Source organism: Myxine glutinosa, chromosome 5 (assembly GCF_964187855.1).
Source record: "Myxine glutinosa chromosome 5, kmMyxGlut1.1, whole genome shotgun sequence".
NCBI lineage: Eukaryota > Metazoa > Chordata > Myxini > Myxiniformes > Myxinidae > Myxine > Myxine glutinosa.
The window spans coordinates 24,046,902-24,064,274 of NC_136265.1; the positions used below are offsets into that span (position 1 = coordinate 24,046,902).

General features: G+C 45.0%; 1 protein-coding gene across 1 annotated transcript in view; it reads left to right on the forward strand.

Moving 5' to 3' along the window:
* The first annotated feature begins 1,441 nt into the window (after positions 1 to 1,441).
* Positions 1,442 to 17,373, forward strand: part of LOC137427841 (uncharacterized) — a 31,487-nt gene continuing 15,555 nt past the window's right edge. The window contains exons 1-2 of the mRNA XM_068117606.2: positions 1,442 to 1,700; positions 8,417 to 8,473. Of these exons, the coding sequence (XP_067973707.2) occupies positions 1,442 to 1,700; positions 8,417 to 8,473 (316 nt within the window). The remainder of the gene's footprint in view (positions 1,701 to 8,416; positions 8,474 to 17,373) is intronic.

Consider the following 17,373-nt stretch of genomic DNA (forward strand, 5'->3'; position numbering starts at 1 on the left):
CCTTAAATTGACCCTGCCGGTGCAAGTCTATTCTGGAGGGGCGTGTGTAGCGGTTACCGCTGGGTGTACACAATCGCCTTGCACCTACCAAGGACGCGGCCAGGGAGCAATCACCATGCCCGGCTCGTCCAGGCCGCCCGGACAGGCCCAGACGCGCCTCTCCAGGACTCGCCCGGGCATGCCCAGCCTCGCCTTTCCAGGGCTCGCCCAGGATGCCCGGGCAGGTCCAGACTCGCCTTTCCAGGACTCGCCCTTGACGCCCGGGCATGCCCGGTCTCGCTTTTCCCGGGCAAACGCTCCGGCATAATGTGTATATATATTGCTGCCCGATAAACGGGCTTTGCTGCCCGATAAACGGGCTTTTCAGAGTACCCGAGTTTGATACGTGCAATAAAGCAACTCGGACGAATTTCCGTCTTTGGTCGCGTCAATCCTTCCGACTCGCGTTGGAGCATAGCTCCTTCAAGGTAGAGAGAAACGTGCAGGTATTGGTGAGATAGAGAGAAACATGCAGGTATTGGTGAGGTAGAGAGAAACATGCAGGTATTGGTTAGGTAGAGAGAAACATGCAGGTATTGGTGAGGTAGAGAGAAACATGCAGGTATTGGTGAGGTGGAGAGAAACATGCAGGTATTGGTGAGGTAGAGAGAAACATGCAGGTATTGGTGAGGTAGAGAGAAACATGCAGGTATTGGTGAGGTAGAGAGAAACATGCAGGTATTGGTGAGGTAGAGAGAAACATGCAGGTATTGGTGAGGTAGAGAGAAACATGCAGGTATTGGTGAGGTAGAGAGAAACATGCAGGTATTGGTGAGGTAGAGAGAAACATGCAGGTATTGGTGAGGTAGAGAGAAACATGCAGGTATTGGTGAGGTAGAGAGAAACATGCAGGTATTGGTGAGGTAGAGAGAAACATGCAGGTATTGGTGAGGTAGATAGAAACATGCAGGTATTGGTGAGGTAGAGAGAAACATGCAGGTATTGGTGAGGTAGCGAGAAACATGCAGGTATTGGTGAGGTAGAGAGAAACATGCAGGTATTGGTGAGGTAGAGAGAAACATGCAGGTATTGGTGAGGCAGAGAGAAACATGCAGGTATTGGTGAGGTAGAGAGAAACATGCAGGTATTGGTGAGGTAGAGAGAAACATGCAGGTATTGCTGACCTCGAGAAACATGCAGGATGGGGATGTCCATCCACCCATTGGTCGAGTTCATCTATGTATTACGTACGCACTGGGAACGTCAAAGAAAGGAAGGGGATGAGTATAATATCAGCTGAAGTTGTCCATTCTCCCTTTGACCTTCTCCACATCGGACCGATTCTGTTCCTCAAGTTCAAGTGAAAATCTGAAACAAGAATCTTGGGTTTGATGTTGATTCGAGTGATTCCGGTTAATCACAGGAACGTTAAACTTGTTTTGTATTTCTGGGGAATCGACACATGTGGTTCAACGGGCAACGCAACGGGCAACACATCGGACGTGGAGCGGAACGTGGTTTGCTCGAGCTGAGCGTTATGGACCGAGACCTATCGAGCTCTGCCCACGATCCGAGCTCCTCGGACTCCAAGTCGGGTTCTGATGGAGGAGACGGAGGGGGTCCGGAAGGGGATGCTGGGATCTGCGGGTTTAAGATCCTGGATTTTAAGAACCTTCGTGATGGAGATGACGTCACGAAGCAGGAATCAGGTCGAGAATCAGGTACGAAGATCTCACATACAGGGGACATTTATTTATGACGTACTCACGGAAAGTGGGACATTTAAAACTAGAACGTCACTCTCAGAGAGCACAACATACTCCCGTGTTACTCGGTCATTCTCAATAGAAAATACCCTCGTTACCGTTTACTGAACACGTTACCGTTGAAGCACATCTACCCGTGTCATTCATGCACCACCATATTTGAATTTCAAATTAGAGGACACAGAGGACAACAAGTTACAAAGAGGATGCGTTGTGTATCAGTTGACAGAATCCACCTTGTATCAGTTGACAGTATATACATACTAGGAAGAGTACCCTTCTCATGTGATGGGAAAAGCGAGCAAAAGTATCCTCTCGCCTCTCTCCCCACCCAACCTCCCCCCCCCCTTGTTCCTCCTCTCTCTCTCCTACCCCCCCTTGTTCCTCCTCTCTCCCCCACCCCCCCTTGTTCCTCCTCTCTCCCCCCCCCCTTGTTCCTCCTCTCTCTCTCCCCTCCCCCTTGTTCCTCCTCCCTTGTTCCTCCTCTCTCCCCCCCCCTTGTTCCTCCTCTCTCCCCCCCCCCTTGTTCCTCCTCTCTCCCCCCCCCATTGTTCCTCCTCTCTCTCTCTCCCCCCCCTTGTTCCTCCTCCCCTTGTTCCTCCTCTCTCTCCCCCTCCTTGTTCCTCCCCTCTCCCCCCCCCTTGTTCCTCCCCTCTCCCCCCCCCTTGTTCCTCCTCTCTCTCTCCCCCCCCCCTTGTTCCTCCTCTCTCTCTCTTCCCCCTTGTTCCTCCTCCCCTTGTTCCTCCTCTCTCTCCCCCTCCTTGTTCCTCCCCTCTCCCTCCCCCTTGTTCCTCCCCTCTCCCCCCCCCTTGTTCCTCCTCTCTCTCTCCCCCCCCCCTTGTTCCTCCTCTCTCTCTCTTCCCCCCCCCCCCTTGTTCCTCCTCTCTCTCTCTCTCTCTCCACCCCTCCCCCCTTGTTCCTCCTCTCTCTCCTCTACTCCCCTATATCTCCCCTACCCCCCTCTCCCCCACTCCCCTGTCCCTCCCATCCCTCTGACCTACCCCCTCTCCCTTGCTCCCCTGTCCCTCCCCATTCTCTCTCTCTCTCTCTCCGCTCTCCTCCACTCCCCCACCGCTCCCCTTCCTCTCCCCTACTCCCCTCTCTTCCCTACTCCCCTGTATCTCCCCTACCCCCCTCTCCCCCATCCCTTCCCCCACACCCCTCCTCCCCACTCCCCTCTCCACTACCCCCTCACTCCCCTGTCCCTCCCCACTCTCTCTCTCTCTCCCCCCTCTCCCCCACTCCATCGCTCCCCTTCCTCTCCCCTACTCCCCTCTCCCCCACTCCCCCCCTCTCTCTCTCTCCCCACCTCTCCCCACTCCATCGCTCCCCTTCCTCTCCCCTACTCCCCTCTCCCCCACTCCCCCATTGCTCCCCTTCCTCACCCTCCCCCACTCTCCCCTCCCCCACTCTCCCCTCCCCCACTCTCCCCTCTCCCACCCTCCCCTCCCCCACTCTCCCCTCTCCCACCCTCCCCTCCCTCACTCTCCCCTCCCCCACCCTCCTCTCTCCCCTACTCCCCTGTATCTCCCCTACCCCCCACTCCCCCCTCCATACCCTCCCTCTTCCCCAATCCACTCTCTCCTCACCCCCCCCCCCCCCAACTCCCGTCCTCCCCACCCCCCTCTCCCCCACTCTTCTCCTCCCTATATCTCCATGCTCTATCCTTTTTAAATGGCTTTAGTTTCCCTTTCAGTTTTTTTTTCACTTTCGTTATTCATTTGTTACGTTTATTTGATATCTGATGCCCCGTACTCGTTACAGAGAATCTGTGCTGCCAAAGCAGCTTCCTGAGCAATGGTTATATTGGGTGGTTAAACATTGTCTACCCAGCAGTAGTTCGGGCAGCAATTTGTAATTTATTCATGGTCCCGGCGATAGCTCGCCGACTCTTCCTGAAGGAGACCGTGGGGATCTTTAACCTCCAACAACTACTGTCGGGTTAACAACAACAACAACAATAACAACAAGATGGGACGCCAGTTTAACATCCCTCGGAGGGACGACACACACGCACACACACCACACATACCACACATCCTCCCACCACGGAGGTATATAATAAACCTGGAGAGCCAATGACGGCTGTCGGCTGAAGCTAGCGGAAGTTGCTTGGCGGCCATATTGGGAAGCCGATTGTGTCTGCGTCCGTGTTTGATCTCACAATCAGCTGATCTCACAATTTCTGATTCATTTTGGATGCTTACCGACTGTAAGGAGTCTTATTTGTGAACGCGCTGTTTCAAAATGCCACAGTGTGCTGCATTTGACTGCACAAATACCTCAGGGAAGGCCTCCACATGCACATTTCACAAGTAAGTGACAAACCGCGATCGCGGGTGTTCTGCTTTTTCAGTTTTTGGCGTGGTCACGGTGGTGGGGCTAGGTAATTAAGTTTCAATGAAGTTTCAATGAAGTTTGAATACTGTGTTTGAATTTGATGATGTTAGACCACGCGCAGGGTGTGCAATACGACACAGATCTCAAATATAACTGTATTGTGTATTCACTAGGGCTATGTGAGTATGTCAGACTGATGTCTGATTGACTCGTTCATTGATTCAGATTGAAGTATCGAGATTGACTCGTCAGCTCGTGATCATTGTCAAGTGATTTAATTTGTGATGAGCTTAACTTAATTGTCCAGTCTACTACTGTCAGGGTTTCCATGCCCTCCTGTGTCACTCGTGAGCAGAAAGAGCAAATGGGGGTTACTTGTGGAAGGTACGAAAGTCCGACACATGGCAAACATTAGCAGATGAAGTTGTATTTAACTATACATATGAAACTCAAAATATTATTTTGATATGGAGTCGTTTTGACTCGGATGTTTTGACTGCCCTCTGAGGTTTTGACCCGCAACCACATTTTGTGACCACAATGTATTTTGTTTCAAGGTTTCCAAAGGATAAGGACTTGTGCTCTCGATGGACATCTGCCCTGAGAAGGGAGTCCTTCTACCCCACCCCAGGCACCACAGTTCTGTGCAGTGATCACTTCAATGAGAGTGACTTCGACAGGACTGGTCAAACCGTCCGACTGAAGCCGAAGTACTCGAAGTACTCGATGCATGTCACATGCTTAAACTTGCAAGAAACTGTCTTGGATCCATGAAAATGATGGAGGATGGCAACAAAAAAGTCATCGCGTGGAAATACATCCAGGCACTCTTTGATCTGCAGAAGAGGGAAGGCTTGCGTCTGGGAAATAAGCTCTCCCGGAAACACATCGAGTGGAAGAGCAATGTCATGAAGGTGGACACAGCCGCTCAGACATTGAGCACTAGTGTGGCAGATGCAATTCGGTTTTGCAGGGACACTTTGCAACTATCAGAATTTCAGGGCAGTGAGGCTACCTGCCAATACATTGAAACATTGGACAAACTGTTTGACATTCTAAATTCTCGCAATCCATTGGCACGAAACTACAAGGCACCACTCATGACATCACGAGAAGGACTTTTCCTGCCATTCCTGGATACTGCTTACAGTTACTTGTCCAACATCAAAAACATGAATGGTCAAGTTATGACCAATACGCGTTTGAAAACCCCCTTCATTGGTTTCATGATCTGCATAGAGAGTGTCACAATTTTGTATTTCACATATGTCAAACCTGCCTCATCTCCCCTGCGATACCTGCTCACGTACAAAATGAGCCAAGACCACATTGAACTTTTCTTTGGAGCGGTCCGCATTGCATGTGGAAGTGGGAATAACCCAACGGCCCGGCAGTTTGTTGCCGCATATAAGCGCCTCTTGATGCGACATGACATCAAGTCTGCAAGTGGGTTGCCCTTTGTCTGATATGGCGAGTTCACCAACACTTCATGTAAATATTTAAACTGTAAAAGATGTGTTGCATGAGATGTCTATATCTCCGCTCCATTATTCATGTAACAATTACCATGTCCTGCTGAACGTTCCATTGCAACATGTAAGTCTTGTATGTTATGAATAGCAAAAACTTCCGAAACCCAAGAATTGTGTGGGTTAACTACATGACAGCGTTTCATGTCATTTATGTGACTGGTTTCTAACATCTCGGTAATAGAAACATACACATCTTAGTTACAATATAATGACTGAATTAAGTAACATCATATAACATGACAACAAATCAGATCTTTATATTGAGGAATATTATAGAACAAGCCAAAGAATGGCAAACGACGACGATGTACCTCAATTTTATAGATTTCTAGAAAGCTTTCGACTCCTTGCCCAGAGAAAGTCTGGGTCATAATGAAGAAATACAGCATACCTGGAAAATTAGTGAACCTTGTAAAAGCCCTTTACCAAGACTTTCAATGTGCGGTCGTCGACCAAGGTGAAACAACAAAATGGTTCAAGGTGAAGACAGGAGTTAAACAGGGGTGTAACATGTCAGGATTCTTATTCCTACTAGTGGGTGATTGGGTCATGAGAAGGACGATAAAGAACACCGAGCGGTAATTTTGGGCACTTTTTTTTCAAACAAGCTCTAAACCATTGGATTCCCCAGGAAAAATGCGTCTAGAATCAACTTCAAACTTAATGAACACCATTTCCTTAAAGAACGGGATTCTGAGCCCGAATATCAGTTCAAATATTAGTATTCTATATTAATTAAATAGTCGGCGGTCCTAAAATTCGCTCCAGCTGCATCATCAGTGCGCCACGCCTTTGCTTTGACAGGCTTTGTTTACAAAACAATCGGCTTCCCAATATGGCCGCCAGACTATTTCCGGTGGCTTCACGGCGGCTAATGCTGTGAGGTGGCCAATTGGCTCTCCATATTATATACCTCCGTGATTGCAATCACATTGCAGCGCCAGCTTCCGGGCTTCCGTTTGTAATAGCGGACATGGATTCTTCCCCCCCCCCCCCTCCCCCATTGGAGGAAGACGCTCTCGTGTTCAGGCCGTTGGTGATCCTATGGTTGGCAGCGAGTGCCCTGGAAGCATTGACGGAAAGAGTGGCAATCATGTGTGTGGGAAAATTCCATGCTCAGTCAGTCGCCCAGATAGCTTAGATGGCAGAACACTGGTGCGGTTTTCCAGAGGACCTGGATTCGAATCCTGGTCTGAGCATGCAATTTTCCCACATATGTCAATTAATTAGTTATAATCCTGTTCATTTATTGAATTTTGTTGTTAATATATCTATTCTACTGATTCTGGAATTTTTGTGCGATGTCACTACTTGTGACACTGTCAGGGAAGTTGGTCAAGTTAGATATGGAACATTGAACAAAGGCAAATTTGTCGACGTTACCTCTTGGTTGATCGTGTTGAAAGGTCATATTGTAACATTTCCGGGTTTATGTTTTTTGTTTTTTTTGGATACAAGATCGAGGCTCGTGAAAGAGCTAACATTAATCGCACAAAAAGTCAAACCGACACAAAACACAAAATAAGGGGAGCGGTAGACAAGATGGGGAGAGAGGGGGAAGGACACAAACACAACATTTGAGAGCAGGGACATCGAGAGAAATGTGGGAGGGAGAGGACTTGGGGGGAGGTGGGAGAGGTATACAACATATGGACACTGCAAGGACTTCCAGGAAAGAAGTTGGAATAACGAGAGTAGAAGGACCACAATTGACCGCTGAGAGAAAAGAAAGCCTCAAGGTAGGAAGCTTGAAGAACTAGGCCGCAAATAACGCGGCACGAAATACTCGACTATTTTATACAGGTATGAAAGATTAACATCGAGAATCTTCCGACGGACACACTATAGGTACACACACGTAAGATAAATACAGTTTCGACAAAAATACAATTGTGAACAATTGCTTAACTTCGAGTGTGCGTGAAGATCGTGCACAGCTTCGAAAAACCGTGACGGTTCAGAAACGTACTTCTGGTAAAGAAGGCACTTGGAGACACCAACTCTCTCAAGATCTTACCAACCAGTGTAAATCTGCTGGCAGTGCGCCTCTGGTGAAAGACTTTGCCATTTCAAGTTGTGAATCGTGCTAGAAACAACACGCGTCTTGCCGTAGTCATGAATGACATACCTGTCCCCTCGAAGTTGATATTCTCCAATCTCTGGCTGTTCGGTTTGGAGTGTGGGTCTTAAACACTTGAGCAGTATTCCACATGCGGCCTGACTAGGGATTTGTAGGCAGCTTCCCTGAAGGGTTTGAGGAGCTCTCTGGCATTGCAGCGAAGAGATCCCAGTTCCTGGTTTGCCTTCCTCGAAATTGCGTCGATATGAATCGTCCATTTAAAGTCGTCACTTTGGAGCACTCCAAGGTATTTGTGGGAGCTGCAGTACTGGAGAGGGATGTTGTACATGGAGTATTCAGTGACTATTGGATTGAACCTCAATATATTACACTATCAGGGCTAAATGACATAAACCAGGTCTGTTCCTACTTATGTGAAGCTCCAAAAGATCTTCCTGGCATCACTTGGGCTCTCAATTTACCTGTATAGGACGCTGTCATCTGCGAAGTCTTACTGATGCGGAGAACTTCTCGTGGAGATCGTTAGTTTTCCTCTTCCAATACAATGTTTTGGTAAGCTTGGAAAAGTCAGATCCAAGCAAGTTGGTTACCGTGGACTCCGCAGTGATCGAGTTTAAGTTTAAGTCGTGGGTGCGACACAAATCGAGTTTAAGACAAAGAATAGGCCAACACCACCATTGTTTTGTGCATCATTTAAAGCTGGATTTGTTTATCTGCAGATCCGATTGTGGTGATGAAGGTGGAACCTGAACCTACAGATGAATTTCCCCCACAAGGTAAGAATCCAAAATAACATTGTGCATTAAGTTTTGTATTTTTCCCTTTCTTCCCAAAAGTATTGGGACAGCACACACAAAATTGAAAGGAACCATCCTAACCTGCACGTGCATGTTTTCCTCACAATTCAAATCGGTGTGTTCATTGTGAAGATGTACAGCAATTATTGAAACCTGGTTCAGCAATTCATGGAGCTTCCCCAAAATAAACAGCTGATGGATTTTCAATGTGGAATGTCAGAGACCGTGGACTCCGAAGGTGTATGCTGTATGCTGTATGGTGTATGCTGAAGGGAAAGGTGTATGCTGCATGTGTGAGCAGTGTTATGATTTATGGGAGCGAGACATGGGTCATGAATGTGGAGCAGCAACGAAGGCTGGAAAGGGTAGAAATGGGAATGGTTCGACGGATGTGCGGAGTATCGTTGAGAGAGAGGAAGACAAATGATGAATTGCGAAAGATGATGGGAATAGAGCCTGTGATTGATGCTGTGAAGAGGAACAGGTTGAGATGGTTTGGTCATGTGTTGAGGAAGGATGAAAGTGACTGGTTGAGAAGAGTGATGGAAATGAATGTAGAAGGAAGTAGAGGACGGGGAAGACCGAGAAAGACTTGGCTAAAGATGGTGGAAGAAGAAATGCGTGCAAGGGGGTTAACAAGGAGAGATGCAGAAAATAGGGCAAAATGGAGAAGATTGTCATTAGGCCGGTCATTTTACGAATATACCCACCACAAATTGCAATAGTAATGAAACTTGGCATTTTTGCTTCTTTTGACCCATGTAATAACATAGTAAAAGTCAAGGAATAACGAGGCATTGGAACACATTCATTTCGAGCAACCACTTTTTGACAGTTATGCACGAAAATAAGCTAATAAAAATGGCACAAAATAATGCACTTAATTTGTTATTTCGTTCACATTCTCAAAAGATGTCAGAAATGTAAGTGTTTAAGAGTGTAAGACAGGCCTTATGCCCTGGTTTTACAATACATTTGACATGTAAAGGTATATATATTGAGATAATTGACATTTAAGGTAGCTTTATCCCAATAAAATTGAATTTTTTCGAAAATATACATATCAATGAATTTTGAAAGCTAATATAATGGTCTATCATATTCTTATATCAAATTAGATTTTACTCTAGTCTAATTAGGTGAACAAAGCCTAATTAGGTGAATAAAATTTAATTACACGAACAATGATCTCCATAGCAACGACTTTGGACCTTGGATACGGTCCTGGACATCAACAAGAGTGCCACGTTTATCTGTGACACTGAAGGATGTTGAAGCTGTGGGTCGGATAAACATCCGGCATCTGACATCACCTTGCGATGGTCTAGATACTCTGAGGTATGAGGTTCTGCAAGATGAGATGGAAAAGGACAGATCTACCAACCTTGACCTCCTCTGGAAGCTGTCCCTCACATTGCGCTCACCACGACCAGCATGGTCTGGCATGATGCAAGCCGTGCACACTGGTGTACATCCAGGTCAGTCTGCAATCTTTCTGCTTCCCATGATCGACATGAACAGCAGTCATCCAACTTGCATCTATTCAACATTGACATTTCTATGTGAGCACGCCAAACAGTACAACGCAAAGGTCATCATCACATTTGACCAACCACTTTGGTGGAAGGCGCTTACCATCATCGAAAGCCAACCGGAGGGCAGTGACTTGCGTAAGGTTGTACTGTGCTTGGGAGGCTTCCACACGTTGATGAGCTTCTTGGGGAGTATTGGAAATATGTCAGGATCTGGACTGCGCTCTGTTCTGGAACTGGTGTATGCTGAGAACACTGTAACGCACATGCTCTCTGGCAAGGCATATGACCGAGCTATCCGTGGTCATCTCTTGGTTGATGCAGCACTGAACACTCTCCTCGCAGAAAGGGTACTTGGTACGCTAGTGCCTGCTTGTTCGCAGGCTCAGGATGATGGCCCTCAGGGCACTACAGGAGATGACGAACCAAGTGAAGACGCGATAATGCAAAGCATAGATGAGGCACAGGCAGCCATGGATCCGCATGATACCGAGGCAGGACAGGCAGCCATGGATCCGCGTGATACCGAGTCAGGGTCGCAAAGTGTGGGAGCTGGCCCAGTTGACCTGTGTGAGCTACGAAACCTGTATGATTCATTGTTGAAGGGTGAGGGTTGCACTGAAGATAACCTTTCAGCCCCGGTTCTGGACTCTGTTCGTGACATCATGAATGTTGCTCGACAATCGAAGAAGGATCTGCGTACAGCACAGCTATGGCTGCAATACATGGACATGATAGACATTCTGAGGACATTCCTGAGGTCGGAACGCACTGGTGACTGGCGTCTGCACGTGCACGCTTTGCACGACATGTTGCCCTACCTAGCAGCTGCAGGCCACAATCTGTACACAAAATCTGTGTACATCTACCTGCAGCGACTGGCACAACTGTCTATTCAGCATCCGGAGGTCCACCATCAGTTCCAGAATGGATTTCACGTAGTGCGGCGTTCAGATCGGTACTGGGCCGGCTTGTCCACAGATCTTGTGATCGAGCAAGTGCTCATGAGAAGTGTGAAAACCACAGGGGGACTAACAAGGGGTCGTGGAATGAGCGAGCCGCAAAGGATCACGTGGCTGCTGTCCACCCCCATATGTGCAGAGGTCAACATGGCTTTGCAAGAGTACACATCAGTGCAGTATGGGACCAGTGACCAGCACAAAGAACAAAGCGCAGCTCGACAAGGACGGGACACAGATGACACGCACAAACTTATTCGCTACCTGTCATCAAAGGATCCCTTTGGAAACGATCCAACTCTGCAAAGCATTGACACTGGCATCACAGCTGGAGATTCGGTCAATGCTGACCAAGCAGCGTCAGTCGGCAGGAAGATCTTAGATGGAATGCTTGACAAAAAGGTTCTTGATCACACGTTCAAGAAGAAAGATCAGGTTGTGACTCTTGACACACGTTCATCATTGAAAACTGGCAGACAATCCGTTCTGATAGATCCACAACTGTTGTTCCAACGTCTGAGTACGGCAGGATCACGCTGTGATGACCTCAAAGATGTCTTCAAGTACGAACTAAGCAGTTTCCCACCAGCACTGTTTAAGACCACTGATATCCTGCTTGAGGCCGACAAGCCAGCGCTAGCCGAAGCCATTTGGAAACAACTCCCCCTTGACGTTCGCAACACAGTGCTGCCACAGAATGTGCAATATGTTCTGGATGGTGGGGCATTGCTACACAGAATTCCTTGGAATTCTGGCGAGACATATGGAGGAATCGCCAGTCACTACGTGCGATATGTTGGAGACAGGTATGGTAACGCTGTCATAGTGTTCGATGGATATGTGAGCGCACCCTCCACCAAAGATGTAGCGCACAGCAGGCGCGTTCGATCTCACAGCAGTCCCCTTGTCAACTTCACAACGGACATGGTATGTACTATGAAGAAAGATGACTTCCTTGCCAACCAAACAAATAAACAACGTTTCATCAATCTACTGAGTGATGACCTTCAACGGCGGCACAACGCTGTTCATCATGCCAGGGCAGATGCAGATGTTCTCATAGTGGAGACAGCCATTGCATGTGCAAACACCAAGGACACCGTGATAGTTGGCGACGACACCGATCTTCTTGTTCTCCTTTGCAGTCGTGCAGGGCCCACATCTCACAACCTGTTCTTCCGACCTGAGCCTAAGCTGACGTCAAGGAGGCAAGCAAGATGTTGGAATATCGAGCAAGTGCAAAAGACACTTGGACGCAATGTTTGTGACAAGCTTCTTGTTGCACATGGACTCCTGGGTTGTGATACCACGTCAAGAATTTACTCGATTGGCAAATCAACAGCCTTGAAGAAGCTGAACTCCAGTGCGTATTTCTCCGAGCTTTTGGCAAACTTCAACACTCCTGGAGCGTCAAAAGAGGATGTCATGACAGCTGGAGAGAATGCCCTGGTTTGCTTGTATAATGCCCAGCCCGGGGAAACACTGGACATGCTGAGGCTTCAACGCTTCCACCAGAAGGTTTCAACAAGCACTGTCAGAGTTGAGCCTCGTACCCTGCCCCCTACATCAGCATCTGCAAAGCAACATTGCCTACGGGTGTATGTTCAGGTTCAGCAGTGGCAAGGAGTTGCCATGGATGCCAATGGTTGGGGATGGGCTATCCGTGACGAGAGAATGGTTCCCGTGATGACCGAGATGAAGCCTGCTCCAGATTACCTTCTATACACAAAGAATTAAGTTAAGCACCCCTACACAACGAATTAAGGTAAGCACCCCCTAATATATATTCTTTGTGTATATGTATACATTGGCATATATTCTAAGGTATGTGAGATCAAATAATGATTGGTATGACATTAGCAATTATCCATTGATGAAATTGAGTGATCAAAGTGAAAAAAAGTGATTGGTTGAGTCAGTGATCCGATCACGTGGGTCCTACACACGTTATTGACGCAAAGATCGCTGGAGGTCTTCTCAGAACAATGACTGTACGTTAGAAAACATAAACGTCATCCACACTGTCCGTGATGGACCTATAGCTCCATACTTAAATTGAGGTGAAAATATGCCTAAAATTCCCAAAAAATTTCACCTTAAATTATTCAGAATAAAATATTGAAAACGGCATGATTGTTATGTTTTTATGTGACCATAATATCACTTCTCCAGAAAATATAGCAATATCATGGGTATATTACACTGTTTTGACGACAACAAACTTGTAATGTGCGAGGTTGTAAAAAAACGGGGGGGGTGCTTAACTTAATTCTTTGTGTATAGATGCCATCCACTGTGGCTGCAAAACAGACTGCAGCACCCTACGATGCAGCTGTCGCAAGTACAGCCTGGAATGCTCTTACGCATGCAGTGAATGCAAAGGACTTCACTGTTCTAATGTGACCTTGTCAGAACCAGAAAGTGATCCAGAAGAAGAATAAGCTCTTAGGTTGGTGCTTGAATCGCAGTTCATTCAATTATTAAATAAAACACTTTTTTTTTTTTCAATATATATATTTTTTTTTCAATATTTTTTTCAATATTATTTAACGATTTTTTTTGTATATATAGTACGATATGAACTTGTTCACATAAAGCCATTACATTGCAGGCCTCAGGGACATAAAATTGCAGGATCTCATAAGGATTTAGCACGGAAACAGTTTTTGGTCTGAAAAATTTATGCAGATTTTCGCTTAAAACCTTCTCTTAAAGATTGCAAAAATTGGAAATGTTCCAATGCTCCGATTCTCCTTGACTTTTAGTATGTCATTCTCCACTAAATTTGACATTGAAAAATGCATGTTTCATTACTATTGCAATTTGTGGTGGGTTCGACCCCAAAATGGCGTAGATTGACTGGACTACATGGGGACCGCAAGGCTAACCCCCGCTCTAGCAGGGAAAATTGCCTTAAAATGCCTGTTGTTGTTGTAATGTCAGAACCTCAAGATTTCCCTCATATTGGTCCATCCCAAGTCGAGTTTGGATAAGGTACTGAAGGTGTGGAAGATAACACACCATGCTAATGTAGTACAATTTATTTCACGAATCTCGAAAAAAGGAAATGGTGCAATATTTTGTTTCTCATGAAGTTGGTACAAAATGCGCATGACAGCATCCAAAAACCGTCCTTGAAACCAAAAGTTCCCGAAACTCTGCTTGAATTCAAATAAGAGATTTTGATGGAAAACCCACATAAAATTTTGTTCTTGTCCCAATACTTTTGATAAGATAATTATCTTATCAAAAGTATTGGGACAAGAACAAAATTATAATCAATGATCAATGTTACAAAACATTGTTACAAAAGATTATAATCAATGTTACAAATGTTTTGGCAGAACTGGAAGTCTATTCACAAATTTACTGCTTTGGCTCCTTATTACCCTGCGCTCATGAAGTGAAAAGCGGGGTAAGGTGATCGGGGGCGTTCGCTTGGCAAATGTGGGTACGTACGTGCATGTCTGCATTTTAAAAATTCATTTTCTCGGCAACCGTTGGTCCAATTGACTTGAAATTTGACCACAAGCGCACCTCTGCCTGTATAATTTTGAAGTCTCCGCCAACGAATTCGCTGGAGGCATTACGTTTTCAGGTTGTCCATCCGGCTGTCCGTCCATCCGTGATAGATTTTCGTTGCCGCAATAACTTGAGAACAGCTGAAAGGATCTTAGTCAAACATGTTGCAGTTATGTATAATGAGGTAGAGATGAACTGATTAGATTTTGGGGTCAGAGGCCATGTTCGGTATAAATTCTGTTAACACGATAACTTGTGAACCAGTGATGGAATTCTGACCAAAGTTGGTACAGTATGTATTATGATGCAAATATGAACTTATTTGATTTGGGGTCAAGAGGTCAAGGGTCAAAGTCTGTAATAGGTCTATCACTTGAGAACGGCTGAAGGGATCCAATTCAAAGTTGGTACAGGTATGTATAATGATATAGAGATGAACTGATTATATTTTGAGGTAAAAAAAAAACGTATTATATATTGATGCCAAAGGTCAGAGGTCATATTGGGGAAATATTCTGTAAACCAAGCGAACTTGTGAACCAGTCAAGGGATTTTTACCAAACCTGGTACAATAATATGTTATGATGCAAAAGTAAATTATTTGATTTTGGGGTCAAGAGGTCAAAGATCAGAGGTCATGTAAAGTTACAATTATTTTATTAACTTGAGAAAGGCTGAAAGGATCTTGGTCAAACTTGGTGCAGGTATGTATATATGATGTAAAGATGAACTGATTAGATTTTGGAGTCGAGGTCAGAGGTCATGTCAGGTAAAAATGTGATTTCAGAACAGCTGAAGGGATTTAAATCAAACTTGGTACAAGTATGTATAATGATGTAAACATGAACTGATTACATTTTTTCGTTATTAGGTCAAAGGTCGTGTTCAGTACAAATTCTGTTACCGTGATAACTTGTGAACCAGTGATGGGATTTTGCCCAAACTTGTACAAGTATATATGATGCAAAGATGAACTGATTATATTTTAGCATCAAAGGTGAGGAGTGAGGTGATTTTGTGATTTTGGTGAGGACAAAGGTTGTGTCATATAAAAATGTGATCCTTGAGAACAGCTGAATGGATTTGGATCAAACTTGGTACAAGTATATATAATTAAGTAAGTGGAGGCATATCGATCAACGTCGTGATGTCGAAGAGCGCCGTTCTAGTTTTATTCATAATTATGATGTCACAGGTCACGTGGTATGGATACCATCTTGGAAAAACGTTACACCTCTGTCTCCATAGCCGCTCAATGGAAAAAAATTAAACAAGGCTCATTGTCAAATACTCCCCATGGGGAATAAGTTGTGTTCATGATGATGTCATTGGTGCCTTCATTATGACATCATAATTTGACAAGTGCAACGCTTGATCTTATCAATATGAAGAAAAAAGATTTCTCTGCAACTGTTAGTCCGATGGACACGAAAGTTTGACCATAGGAGCGCCTCCTGCTGTACAACTTTTTTAATGATAATTATAGCATCATAGGTCATGTGGTACAGATGCCATCTTGGAAAAATCGAAAAATGTTTCACTTCTATATCTCCAAAACCGCTCGATGGAAAAAAAATTAAAACGTGGCTCATTGTAAAGAACTCCATATGAAGAATAAGTGTTGTTACCTCCACCACCAAAGGTTGATGGAGGTTATGTTTTCACCCCTGTCTGTCTGTTTGTCTGTCCGTTTGTCAGTTTGTAAACAAAATATCTCAAAGTTGTGGATGGATTCAGACGAAATTTGGCAGAGAGGTAGCATGTGTGACAAGGGCGAAATGATTACATTTTGGTGAAGATCCGGATTCGGATCCGGCTACTAGAATTTTAAAGTGATTCTTCACCATTTGGAGATCGGGCTAAAACAACATACAGCAGGATATCTCAAAAAGTTATGGATGGATTTGGACGAATCTTGTTAGACAGGTTGTGTGTGTGAGAAGGAAAAATCGATTCAATTTTGGTGAAGATCCAGATCCGGATCCAGCTAGTCTAATTTTTTTAAGTGATTTTTCACCATTGAGTGATATGGCCAAAAATGGTATATACCAGGATATCTCAAAAAGCTGTGGACAGATTTGGATAAACCTTGGTGGAGAGGTTGTGTGTGTGAAAAGGACCTATTTGTTTCGATTTTGGTGAAGATCTGAATATGAATTCCGTTACAATAATTATTTAATTTTTAAGTGATTCTTCAACATTGAGAGATCGGGTGAAAAGCGATATATAACATGATATTAAAAAAAATTATGGACGACTTTTGAATAAACTTGGTGGATGAATTGGTCATGTGACAAGAACAAGCCGATTAGATTTTCATTCAGGTCCGAATCCAGATCTGGCCGATCAGTGGGATACAAAAGTAAACTGTTCACCAGGTGGAGGTATTCTCTCTACTGAGTGCCGTTTTGGTTAAAAATGACGTCATTGGTGCCTTAATTATGAAGTCATAATTCGACAGGGGCAACGCTTAGTCTGATCAGTTTGAAATTTCTTGAGCGTGATCAACGCAACAATTATATTAGAGAATATAAATTTATGATGTCATAGCTCACGTGATCTGGCAGCCATATTAGATCAAAGAAAAAAAACTCTTCAAAAACATAAGAGTTCGCTTGCACCAAGTTGACTGTGCAGGGTAAGTATTCGATGACTACCATCTAGTTCCTTTCTGAAACTAGTCCAGATTCAAACCTTTGCTTTTGTGTGGTTGTTCTCGTTGTTGTAAAGGGAAGCTGCATCAATTCTACTATATTATTTACTTCTTCAAGAGGGATTTACCACATTGGGTGTCAGGATATTGCTTAATTCATTAATTTCCTCATCCCTTTCGTTTGTCATTTCCTCATCCTTTCTTTTAAGGATC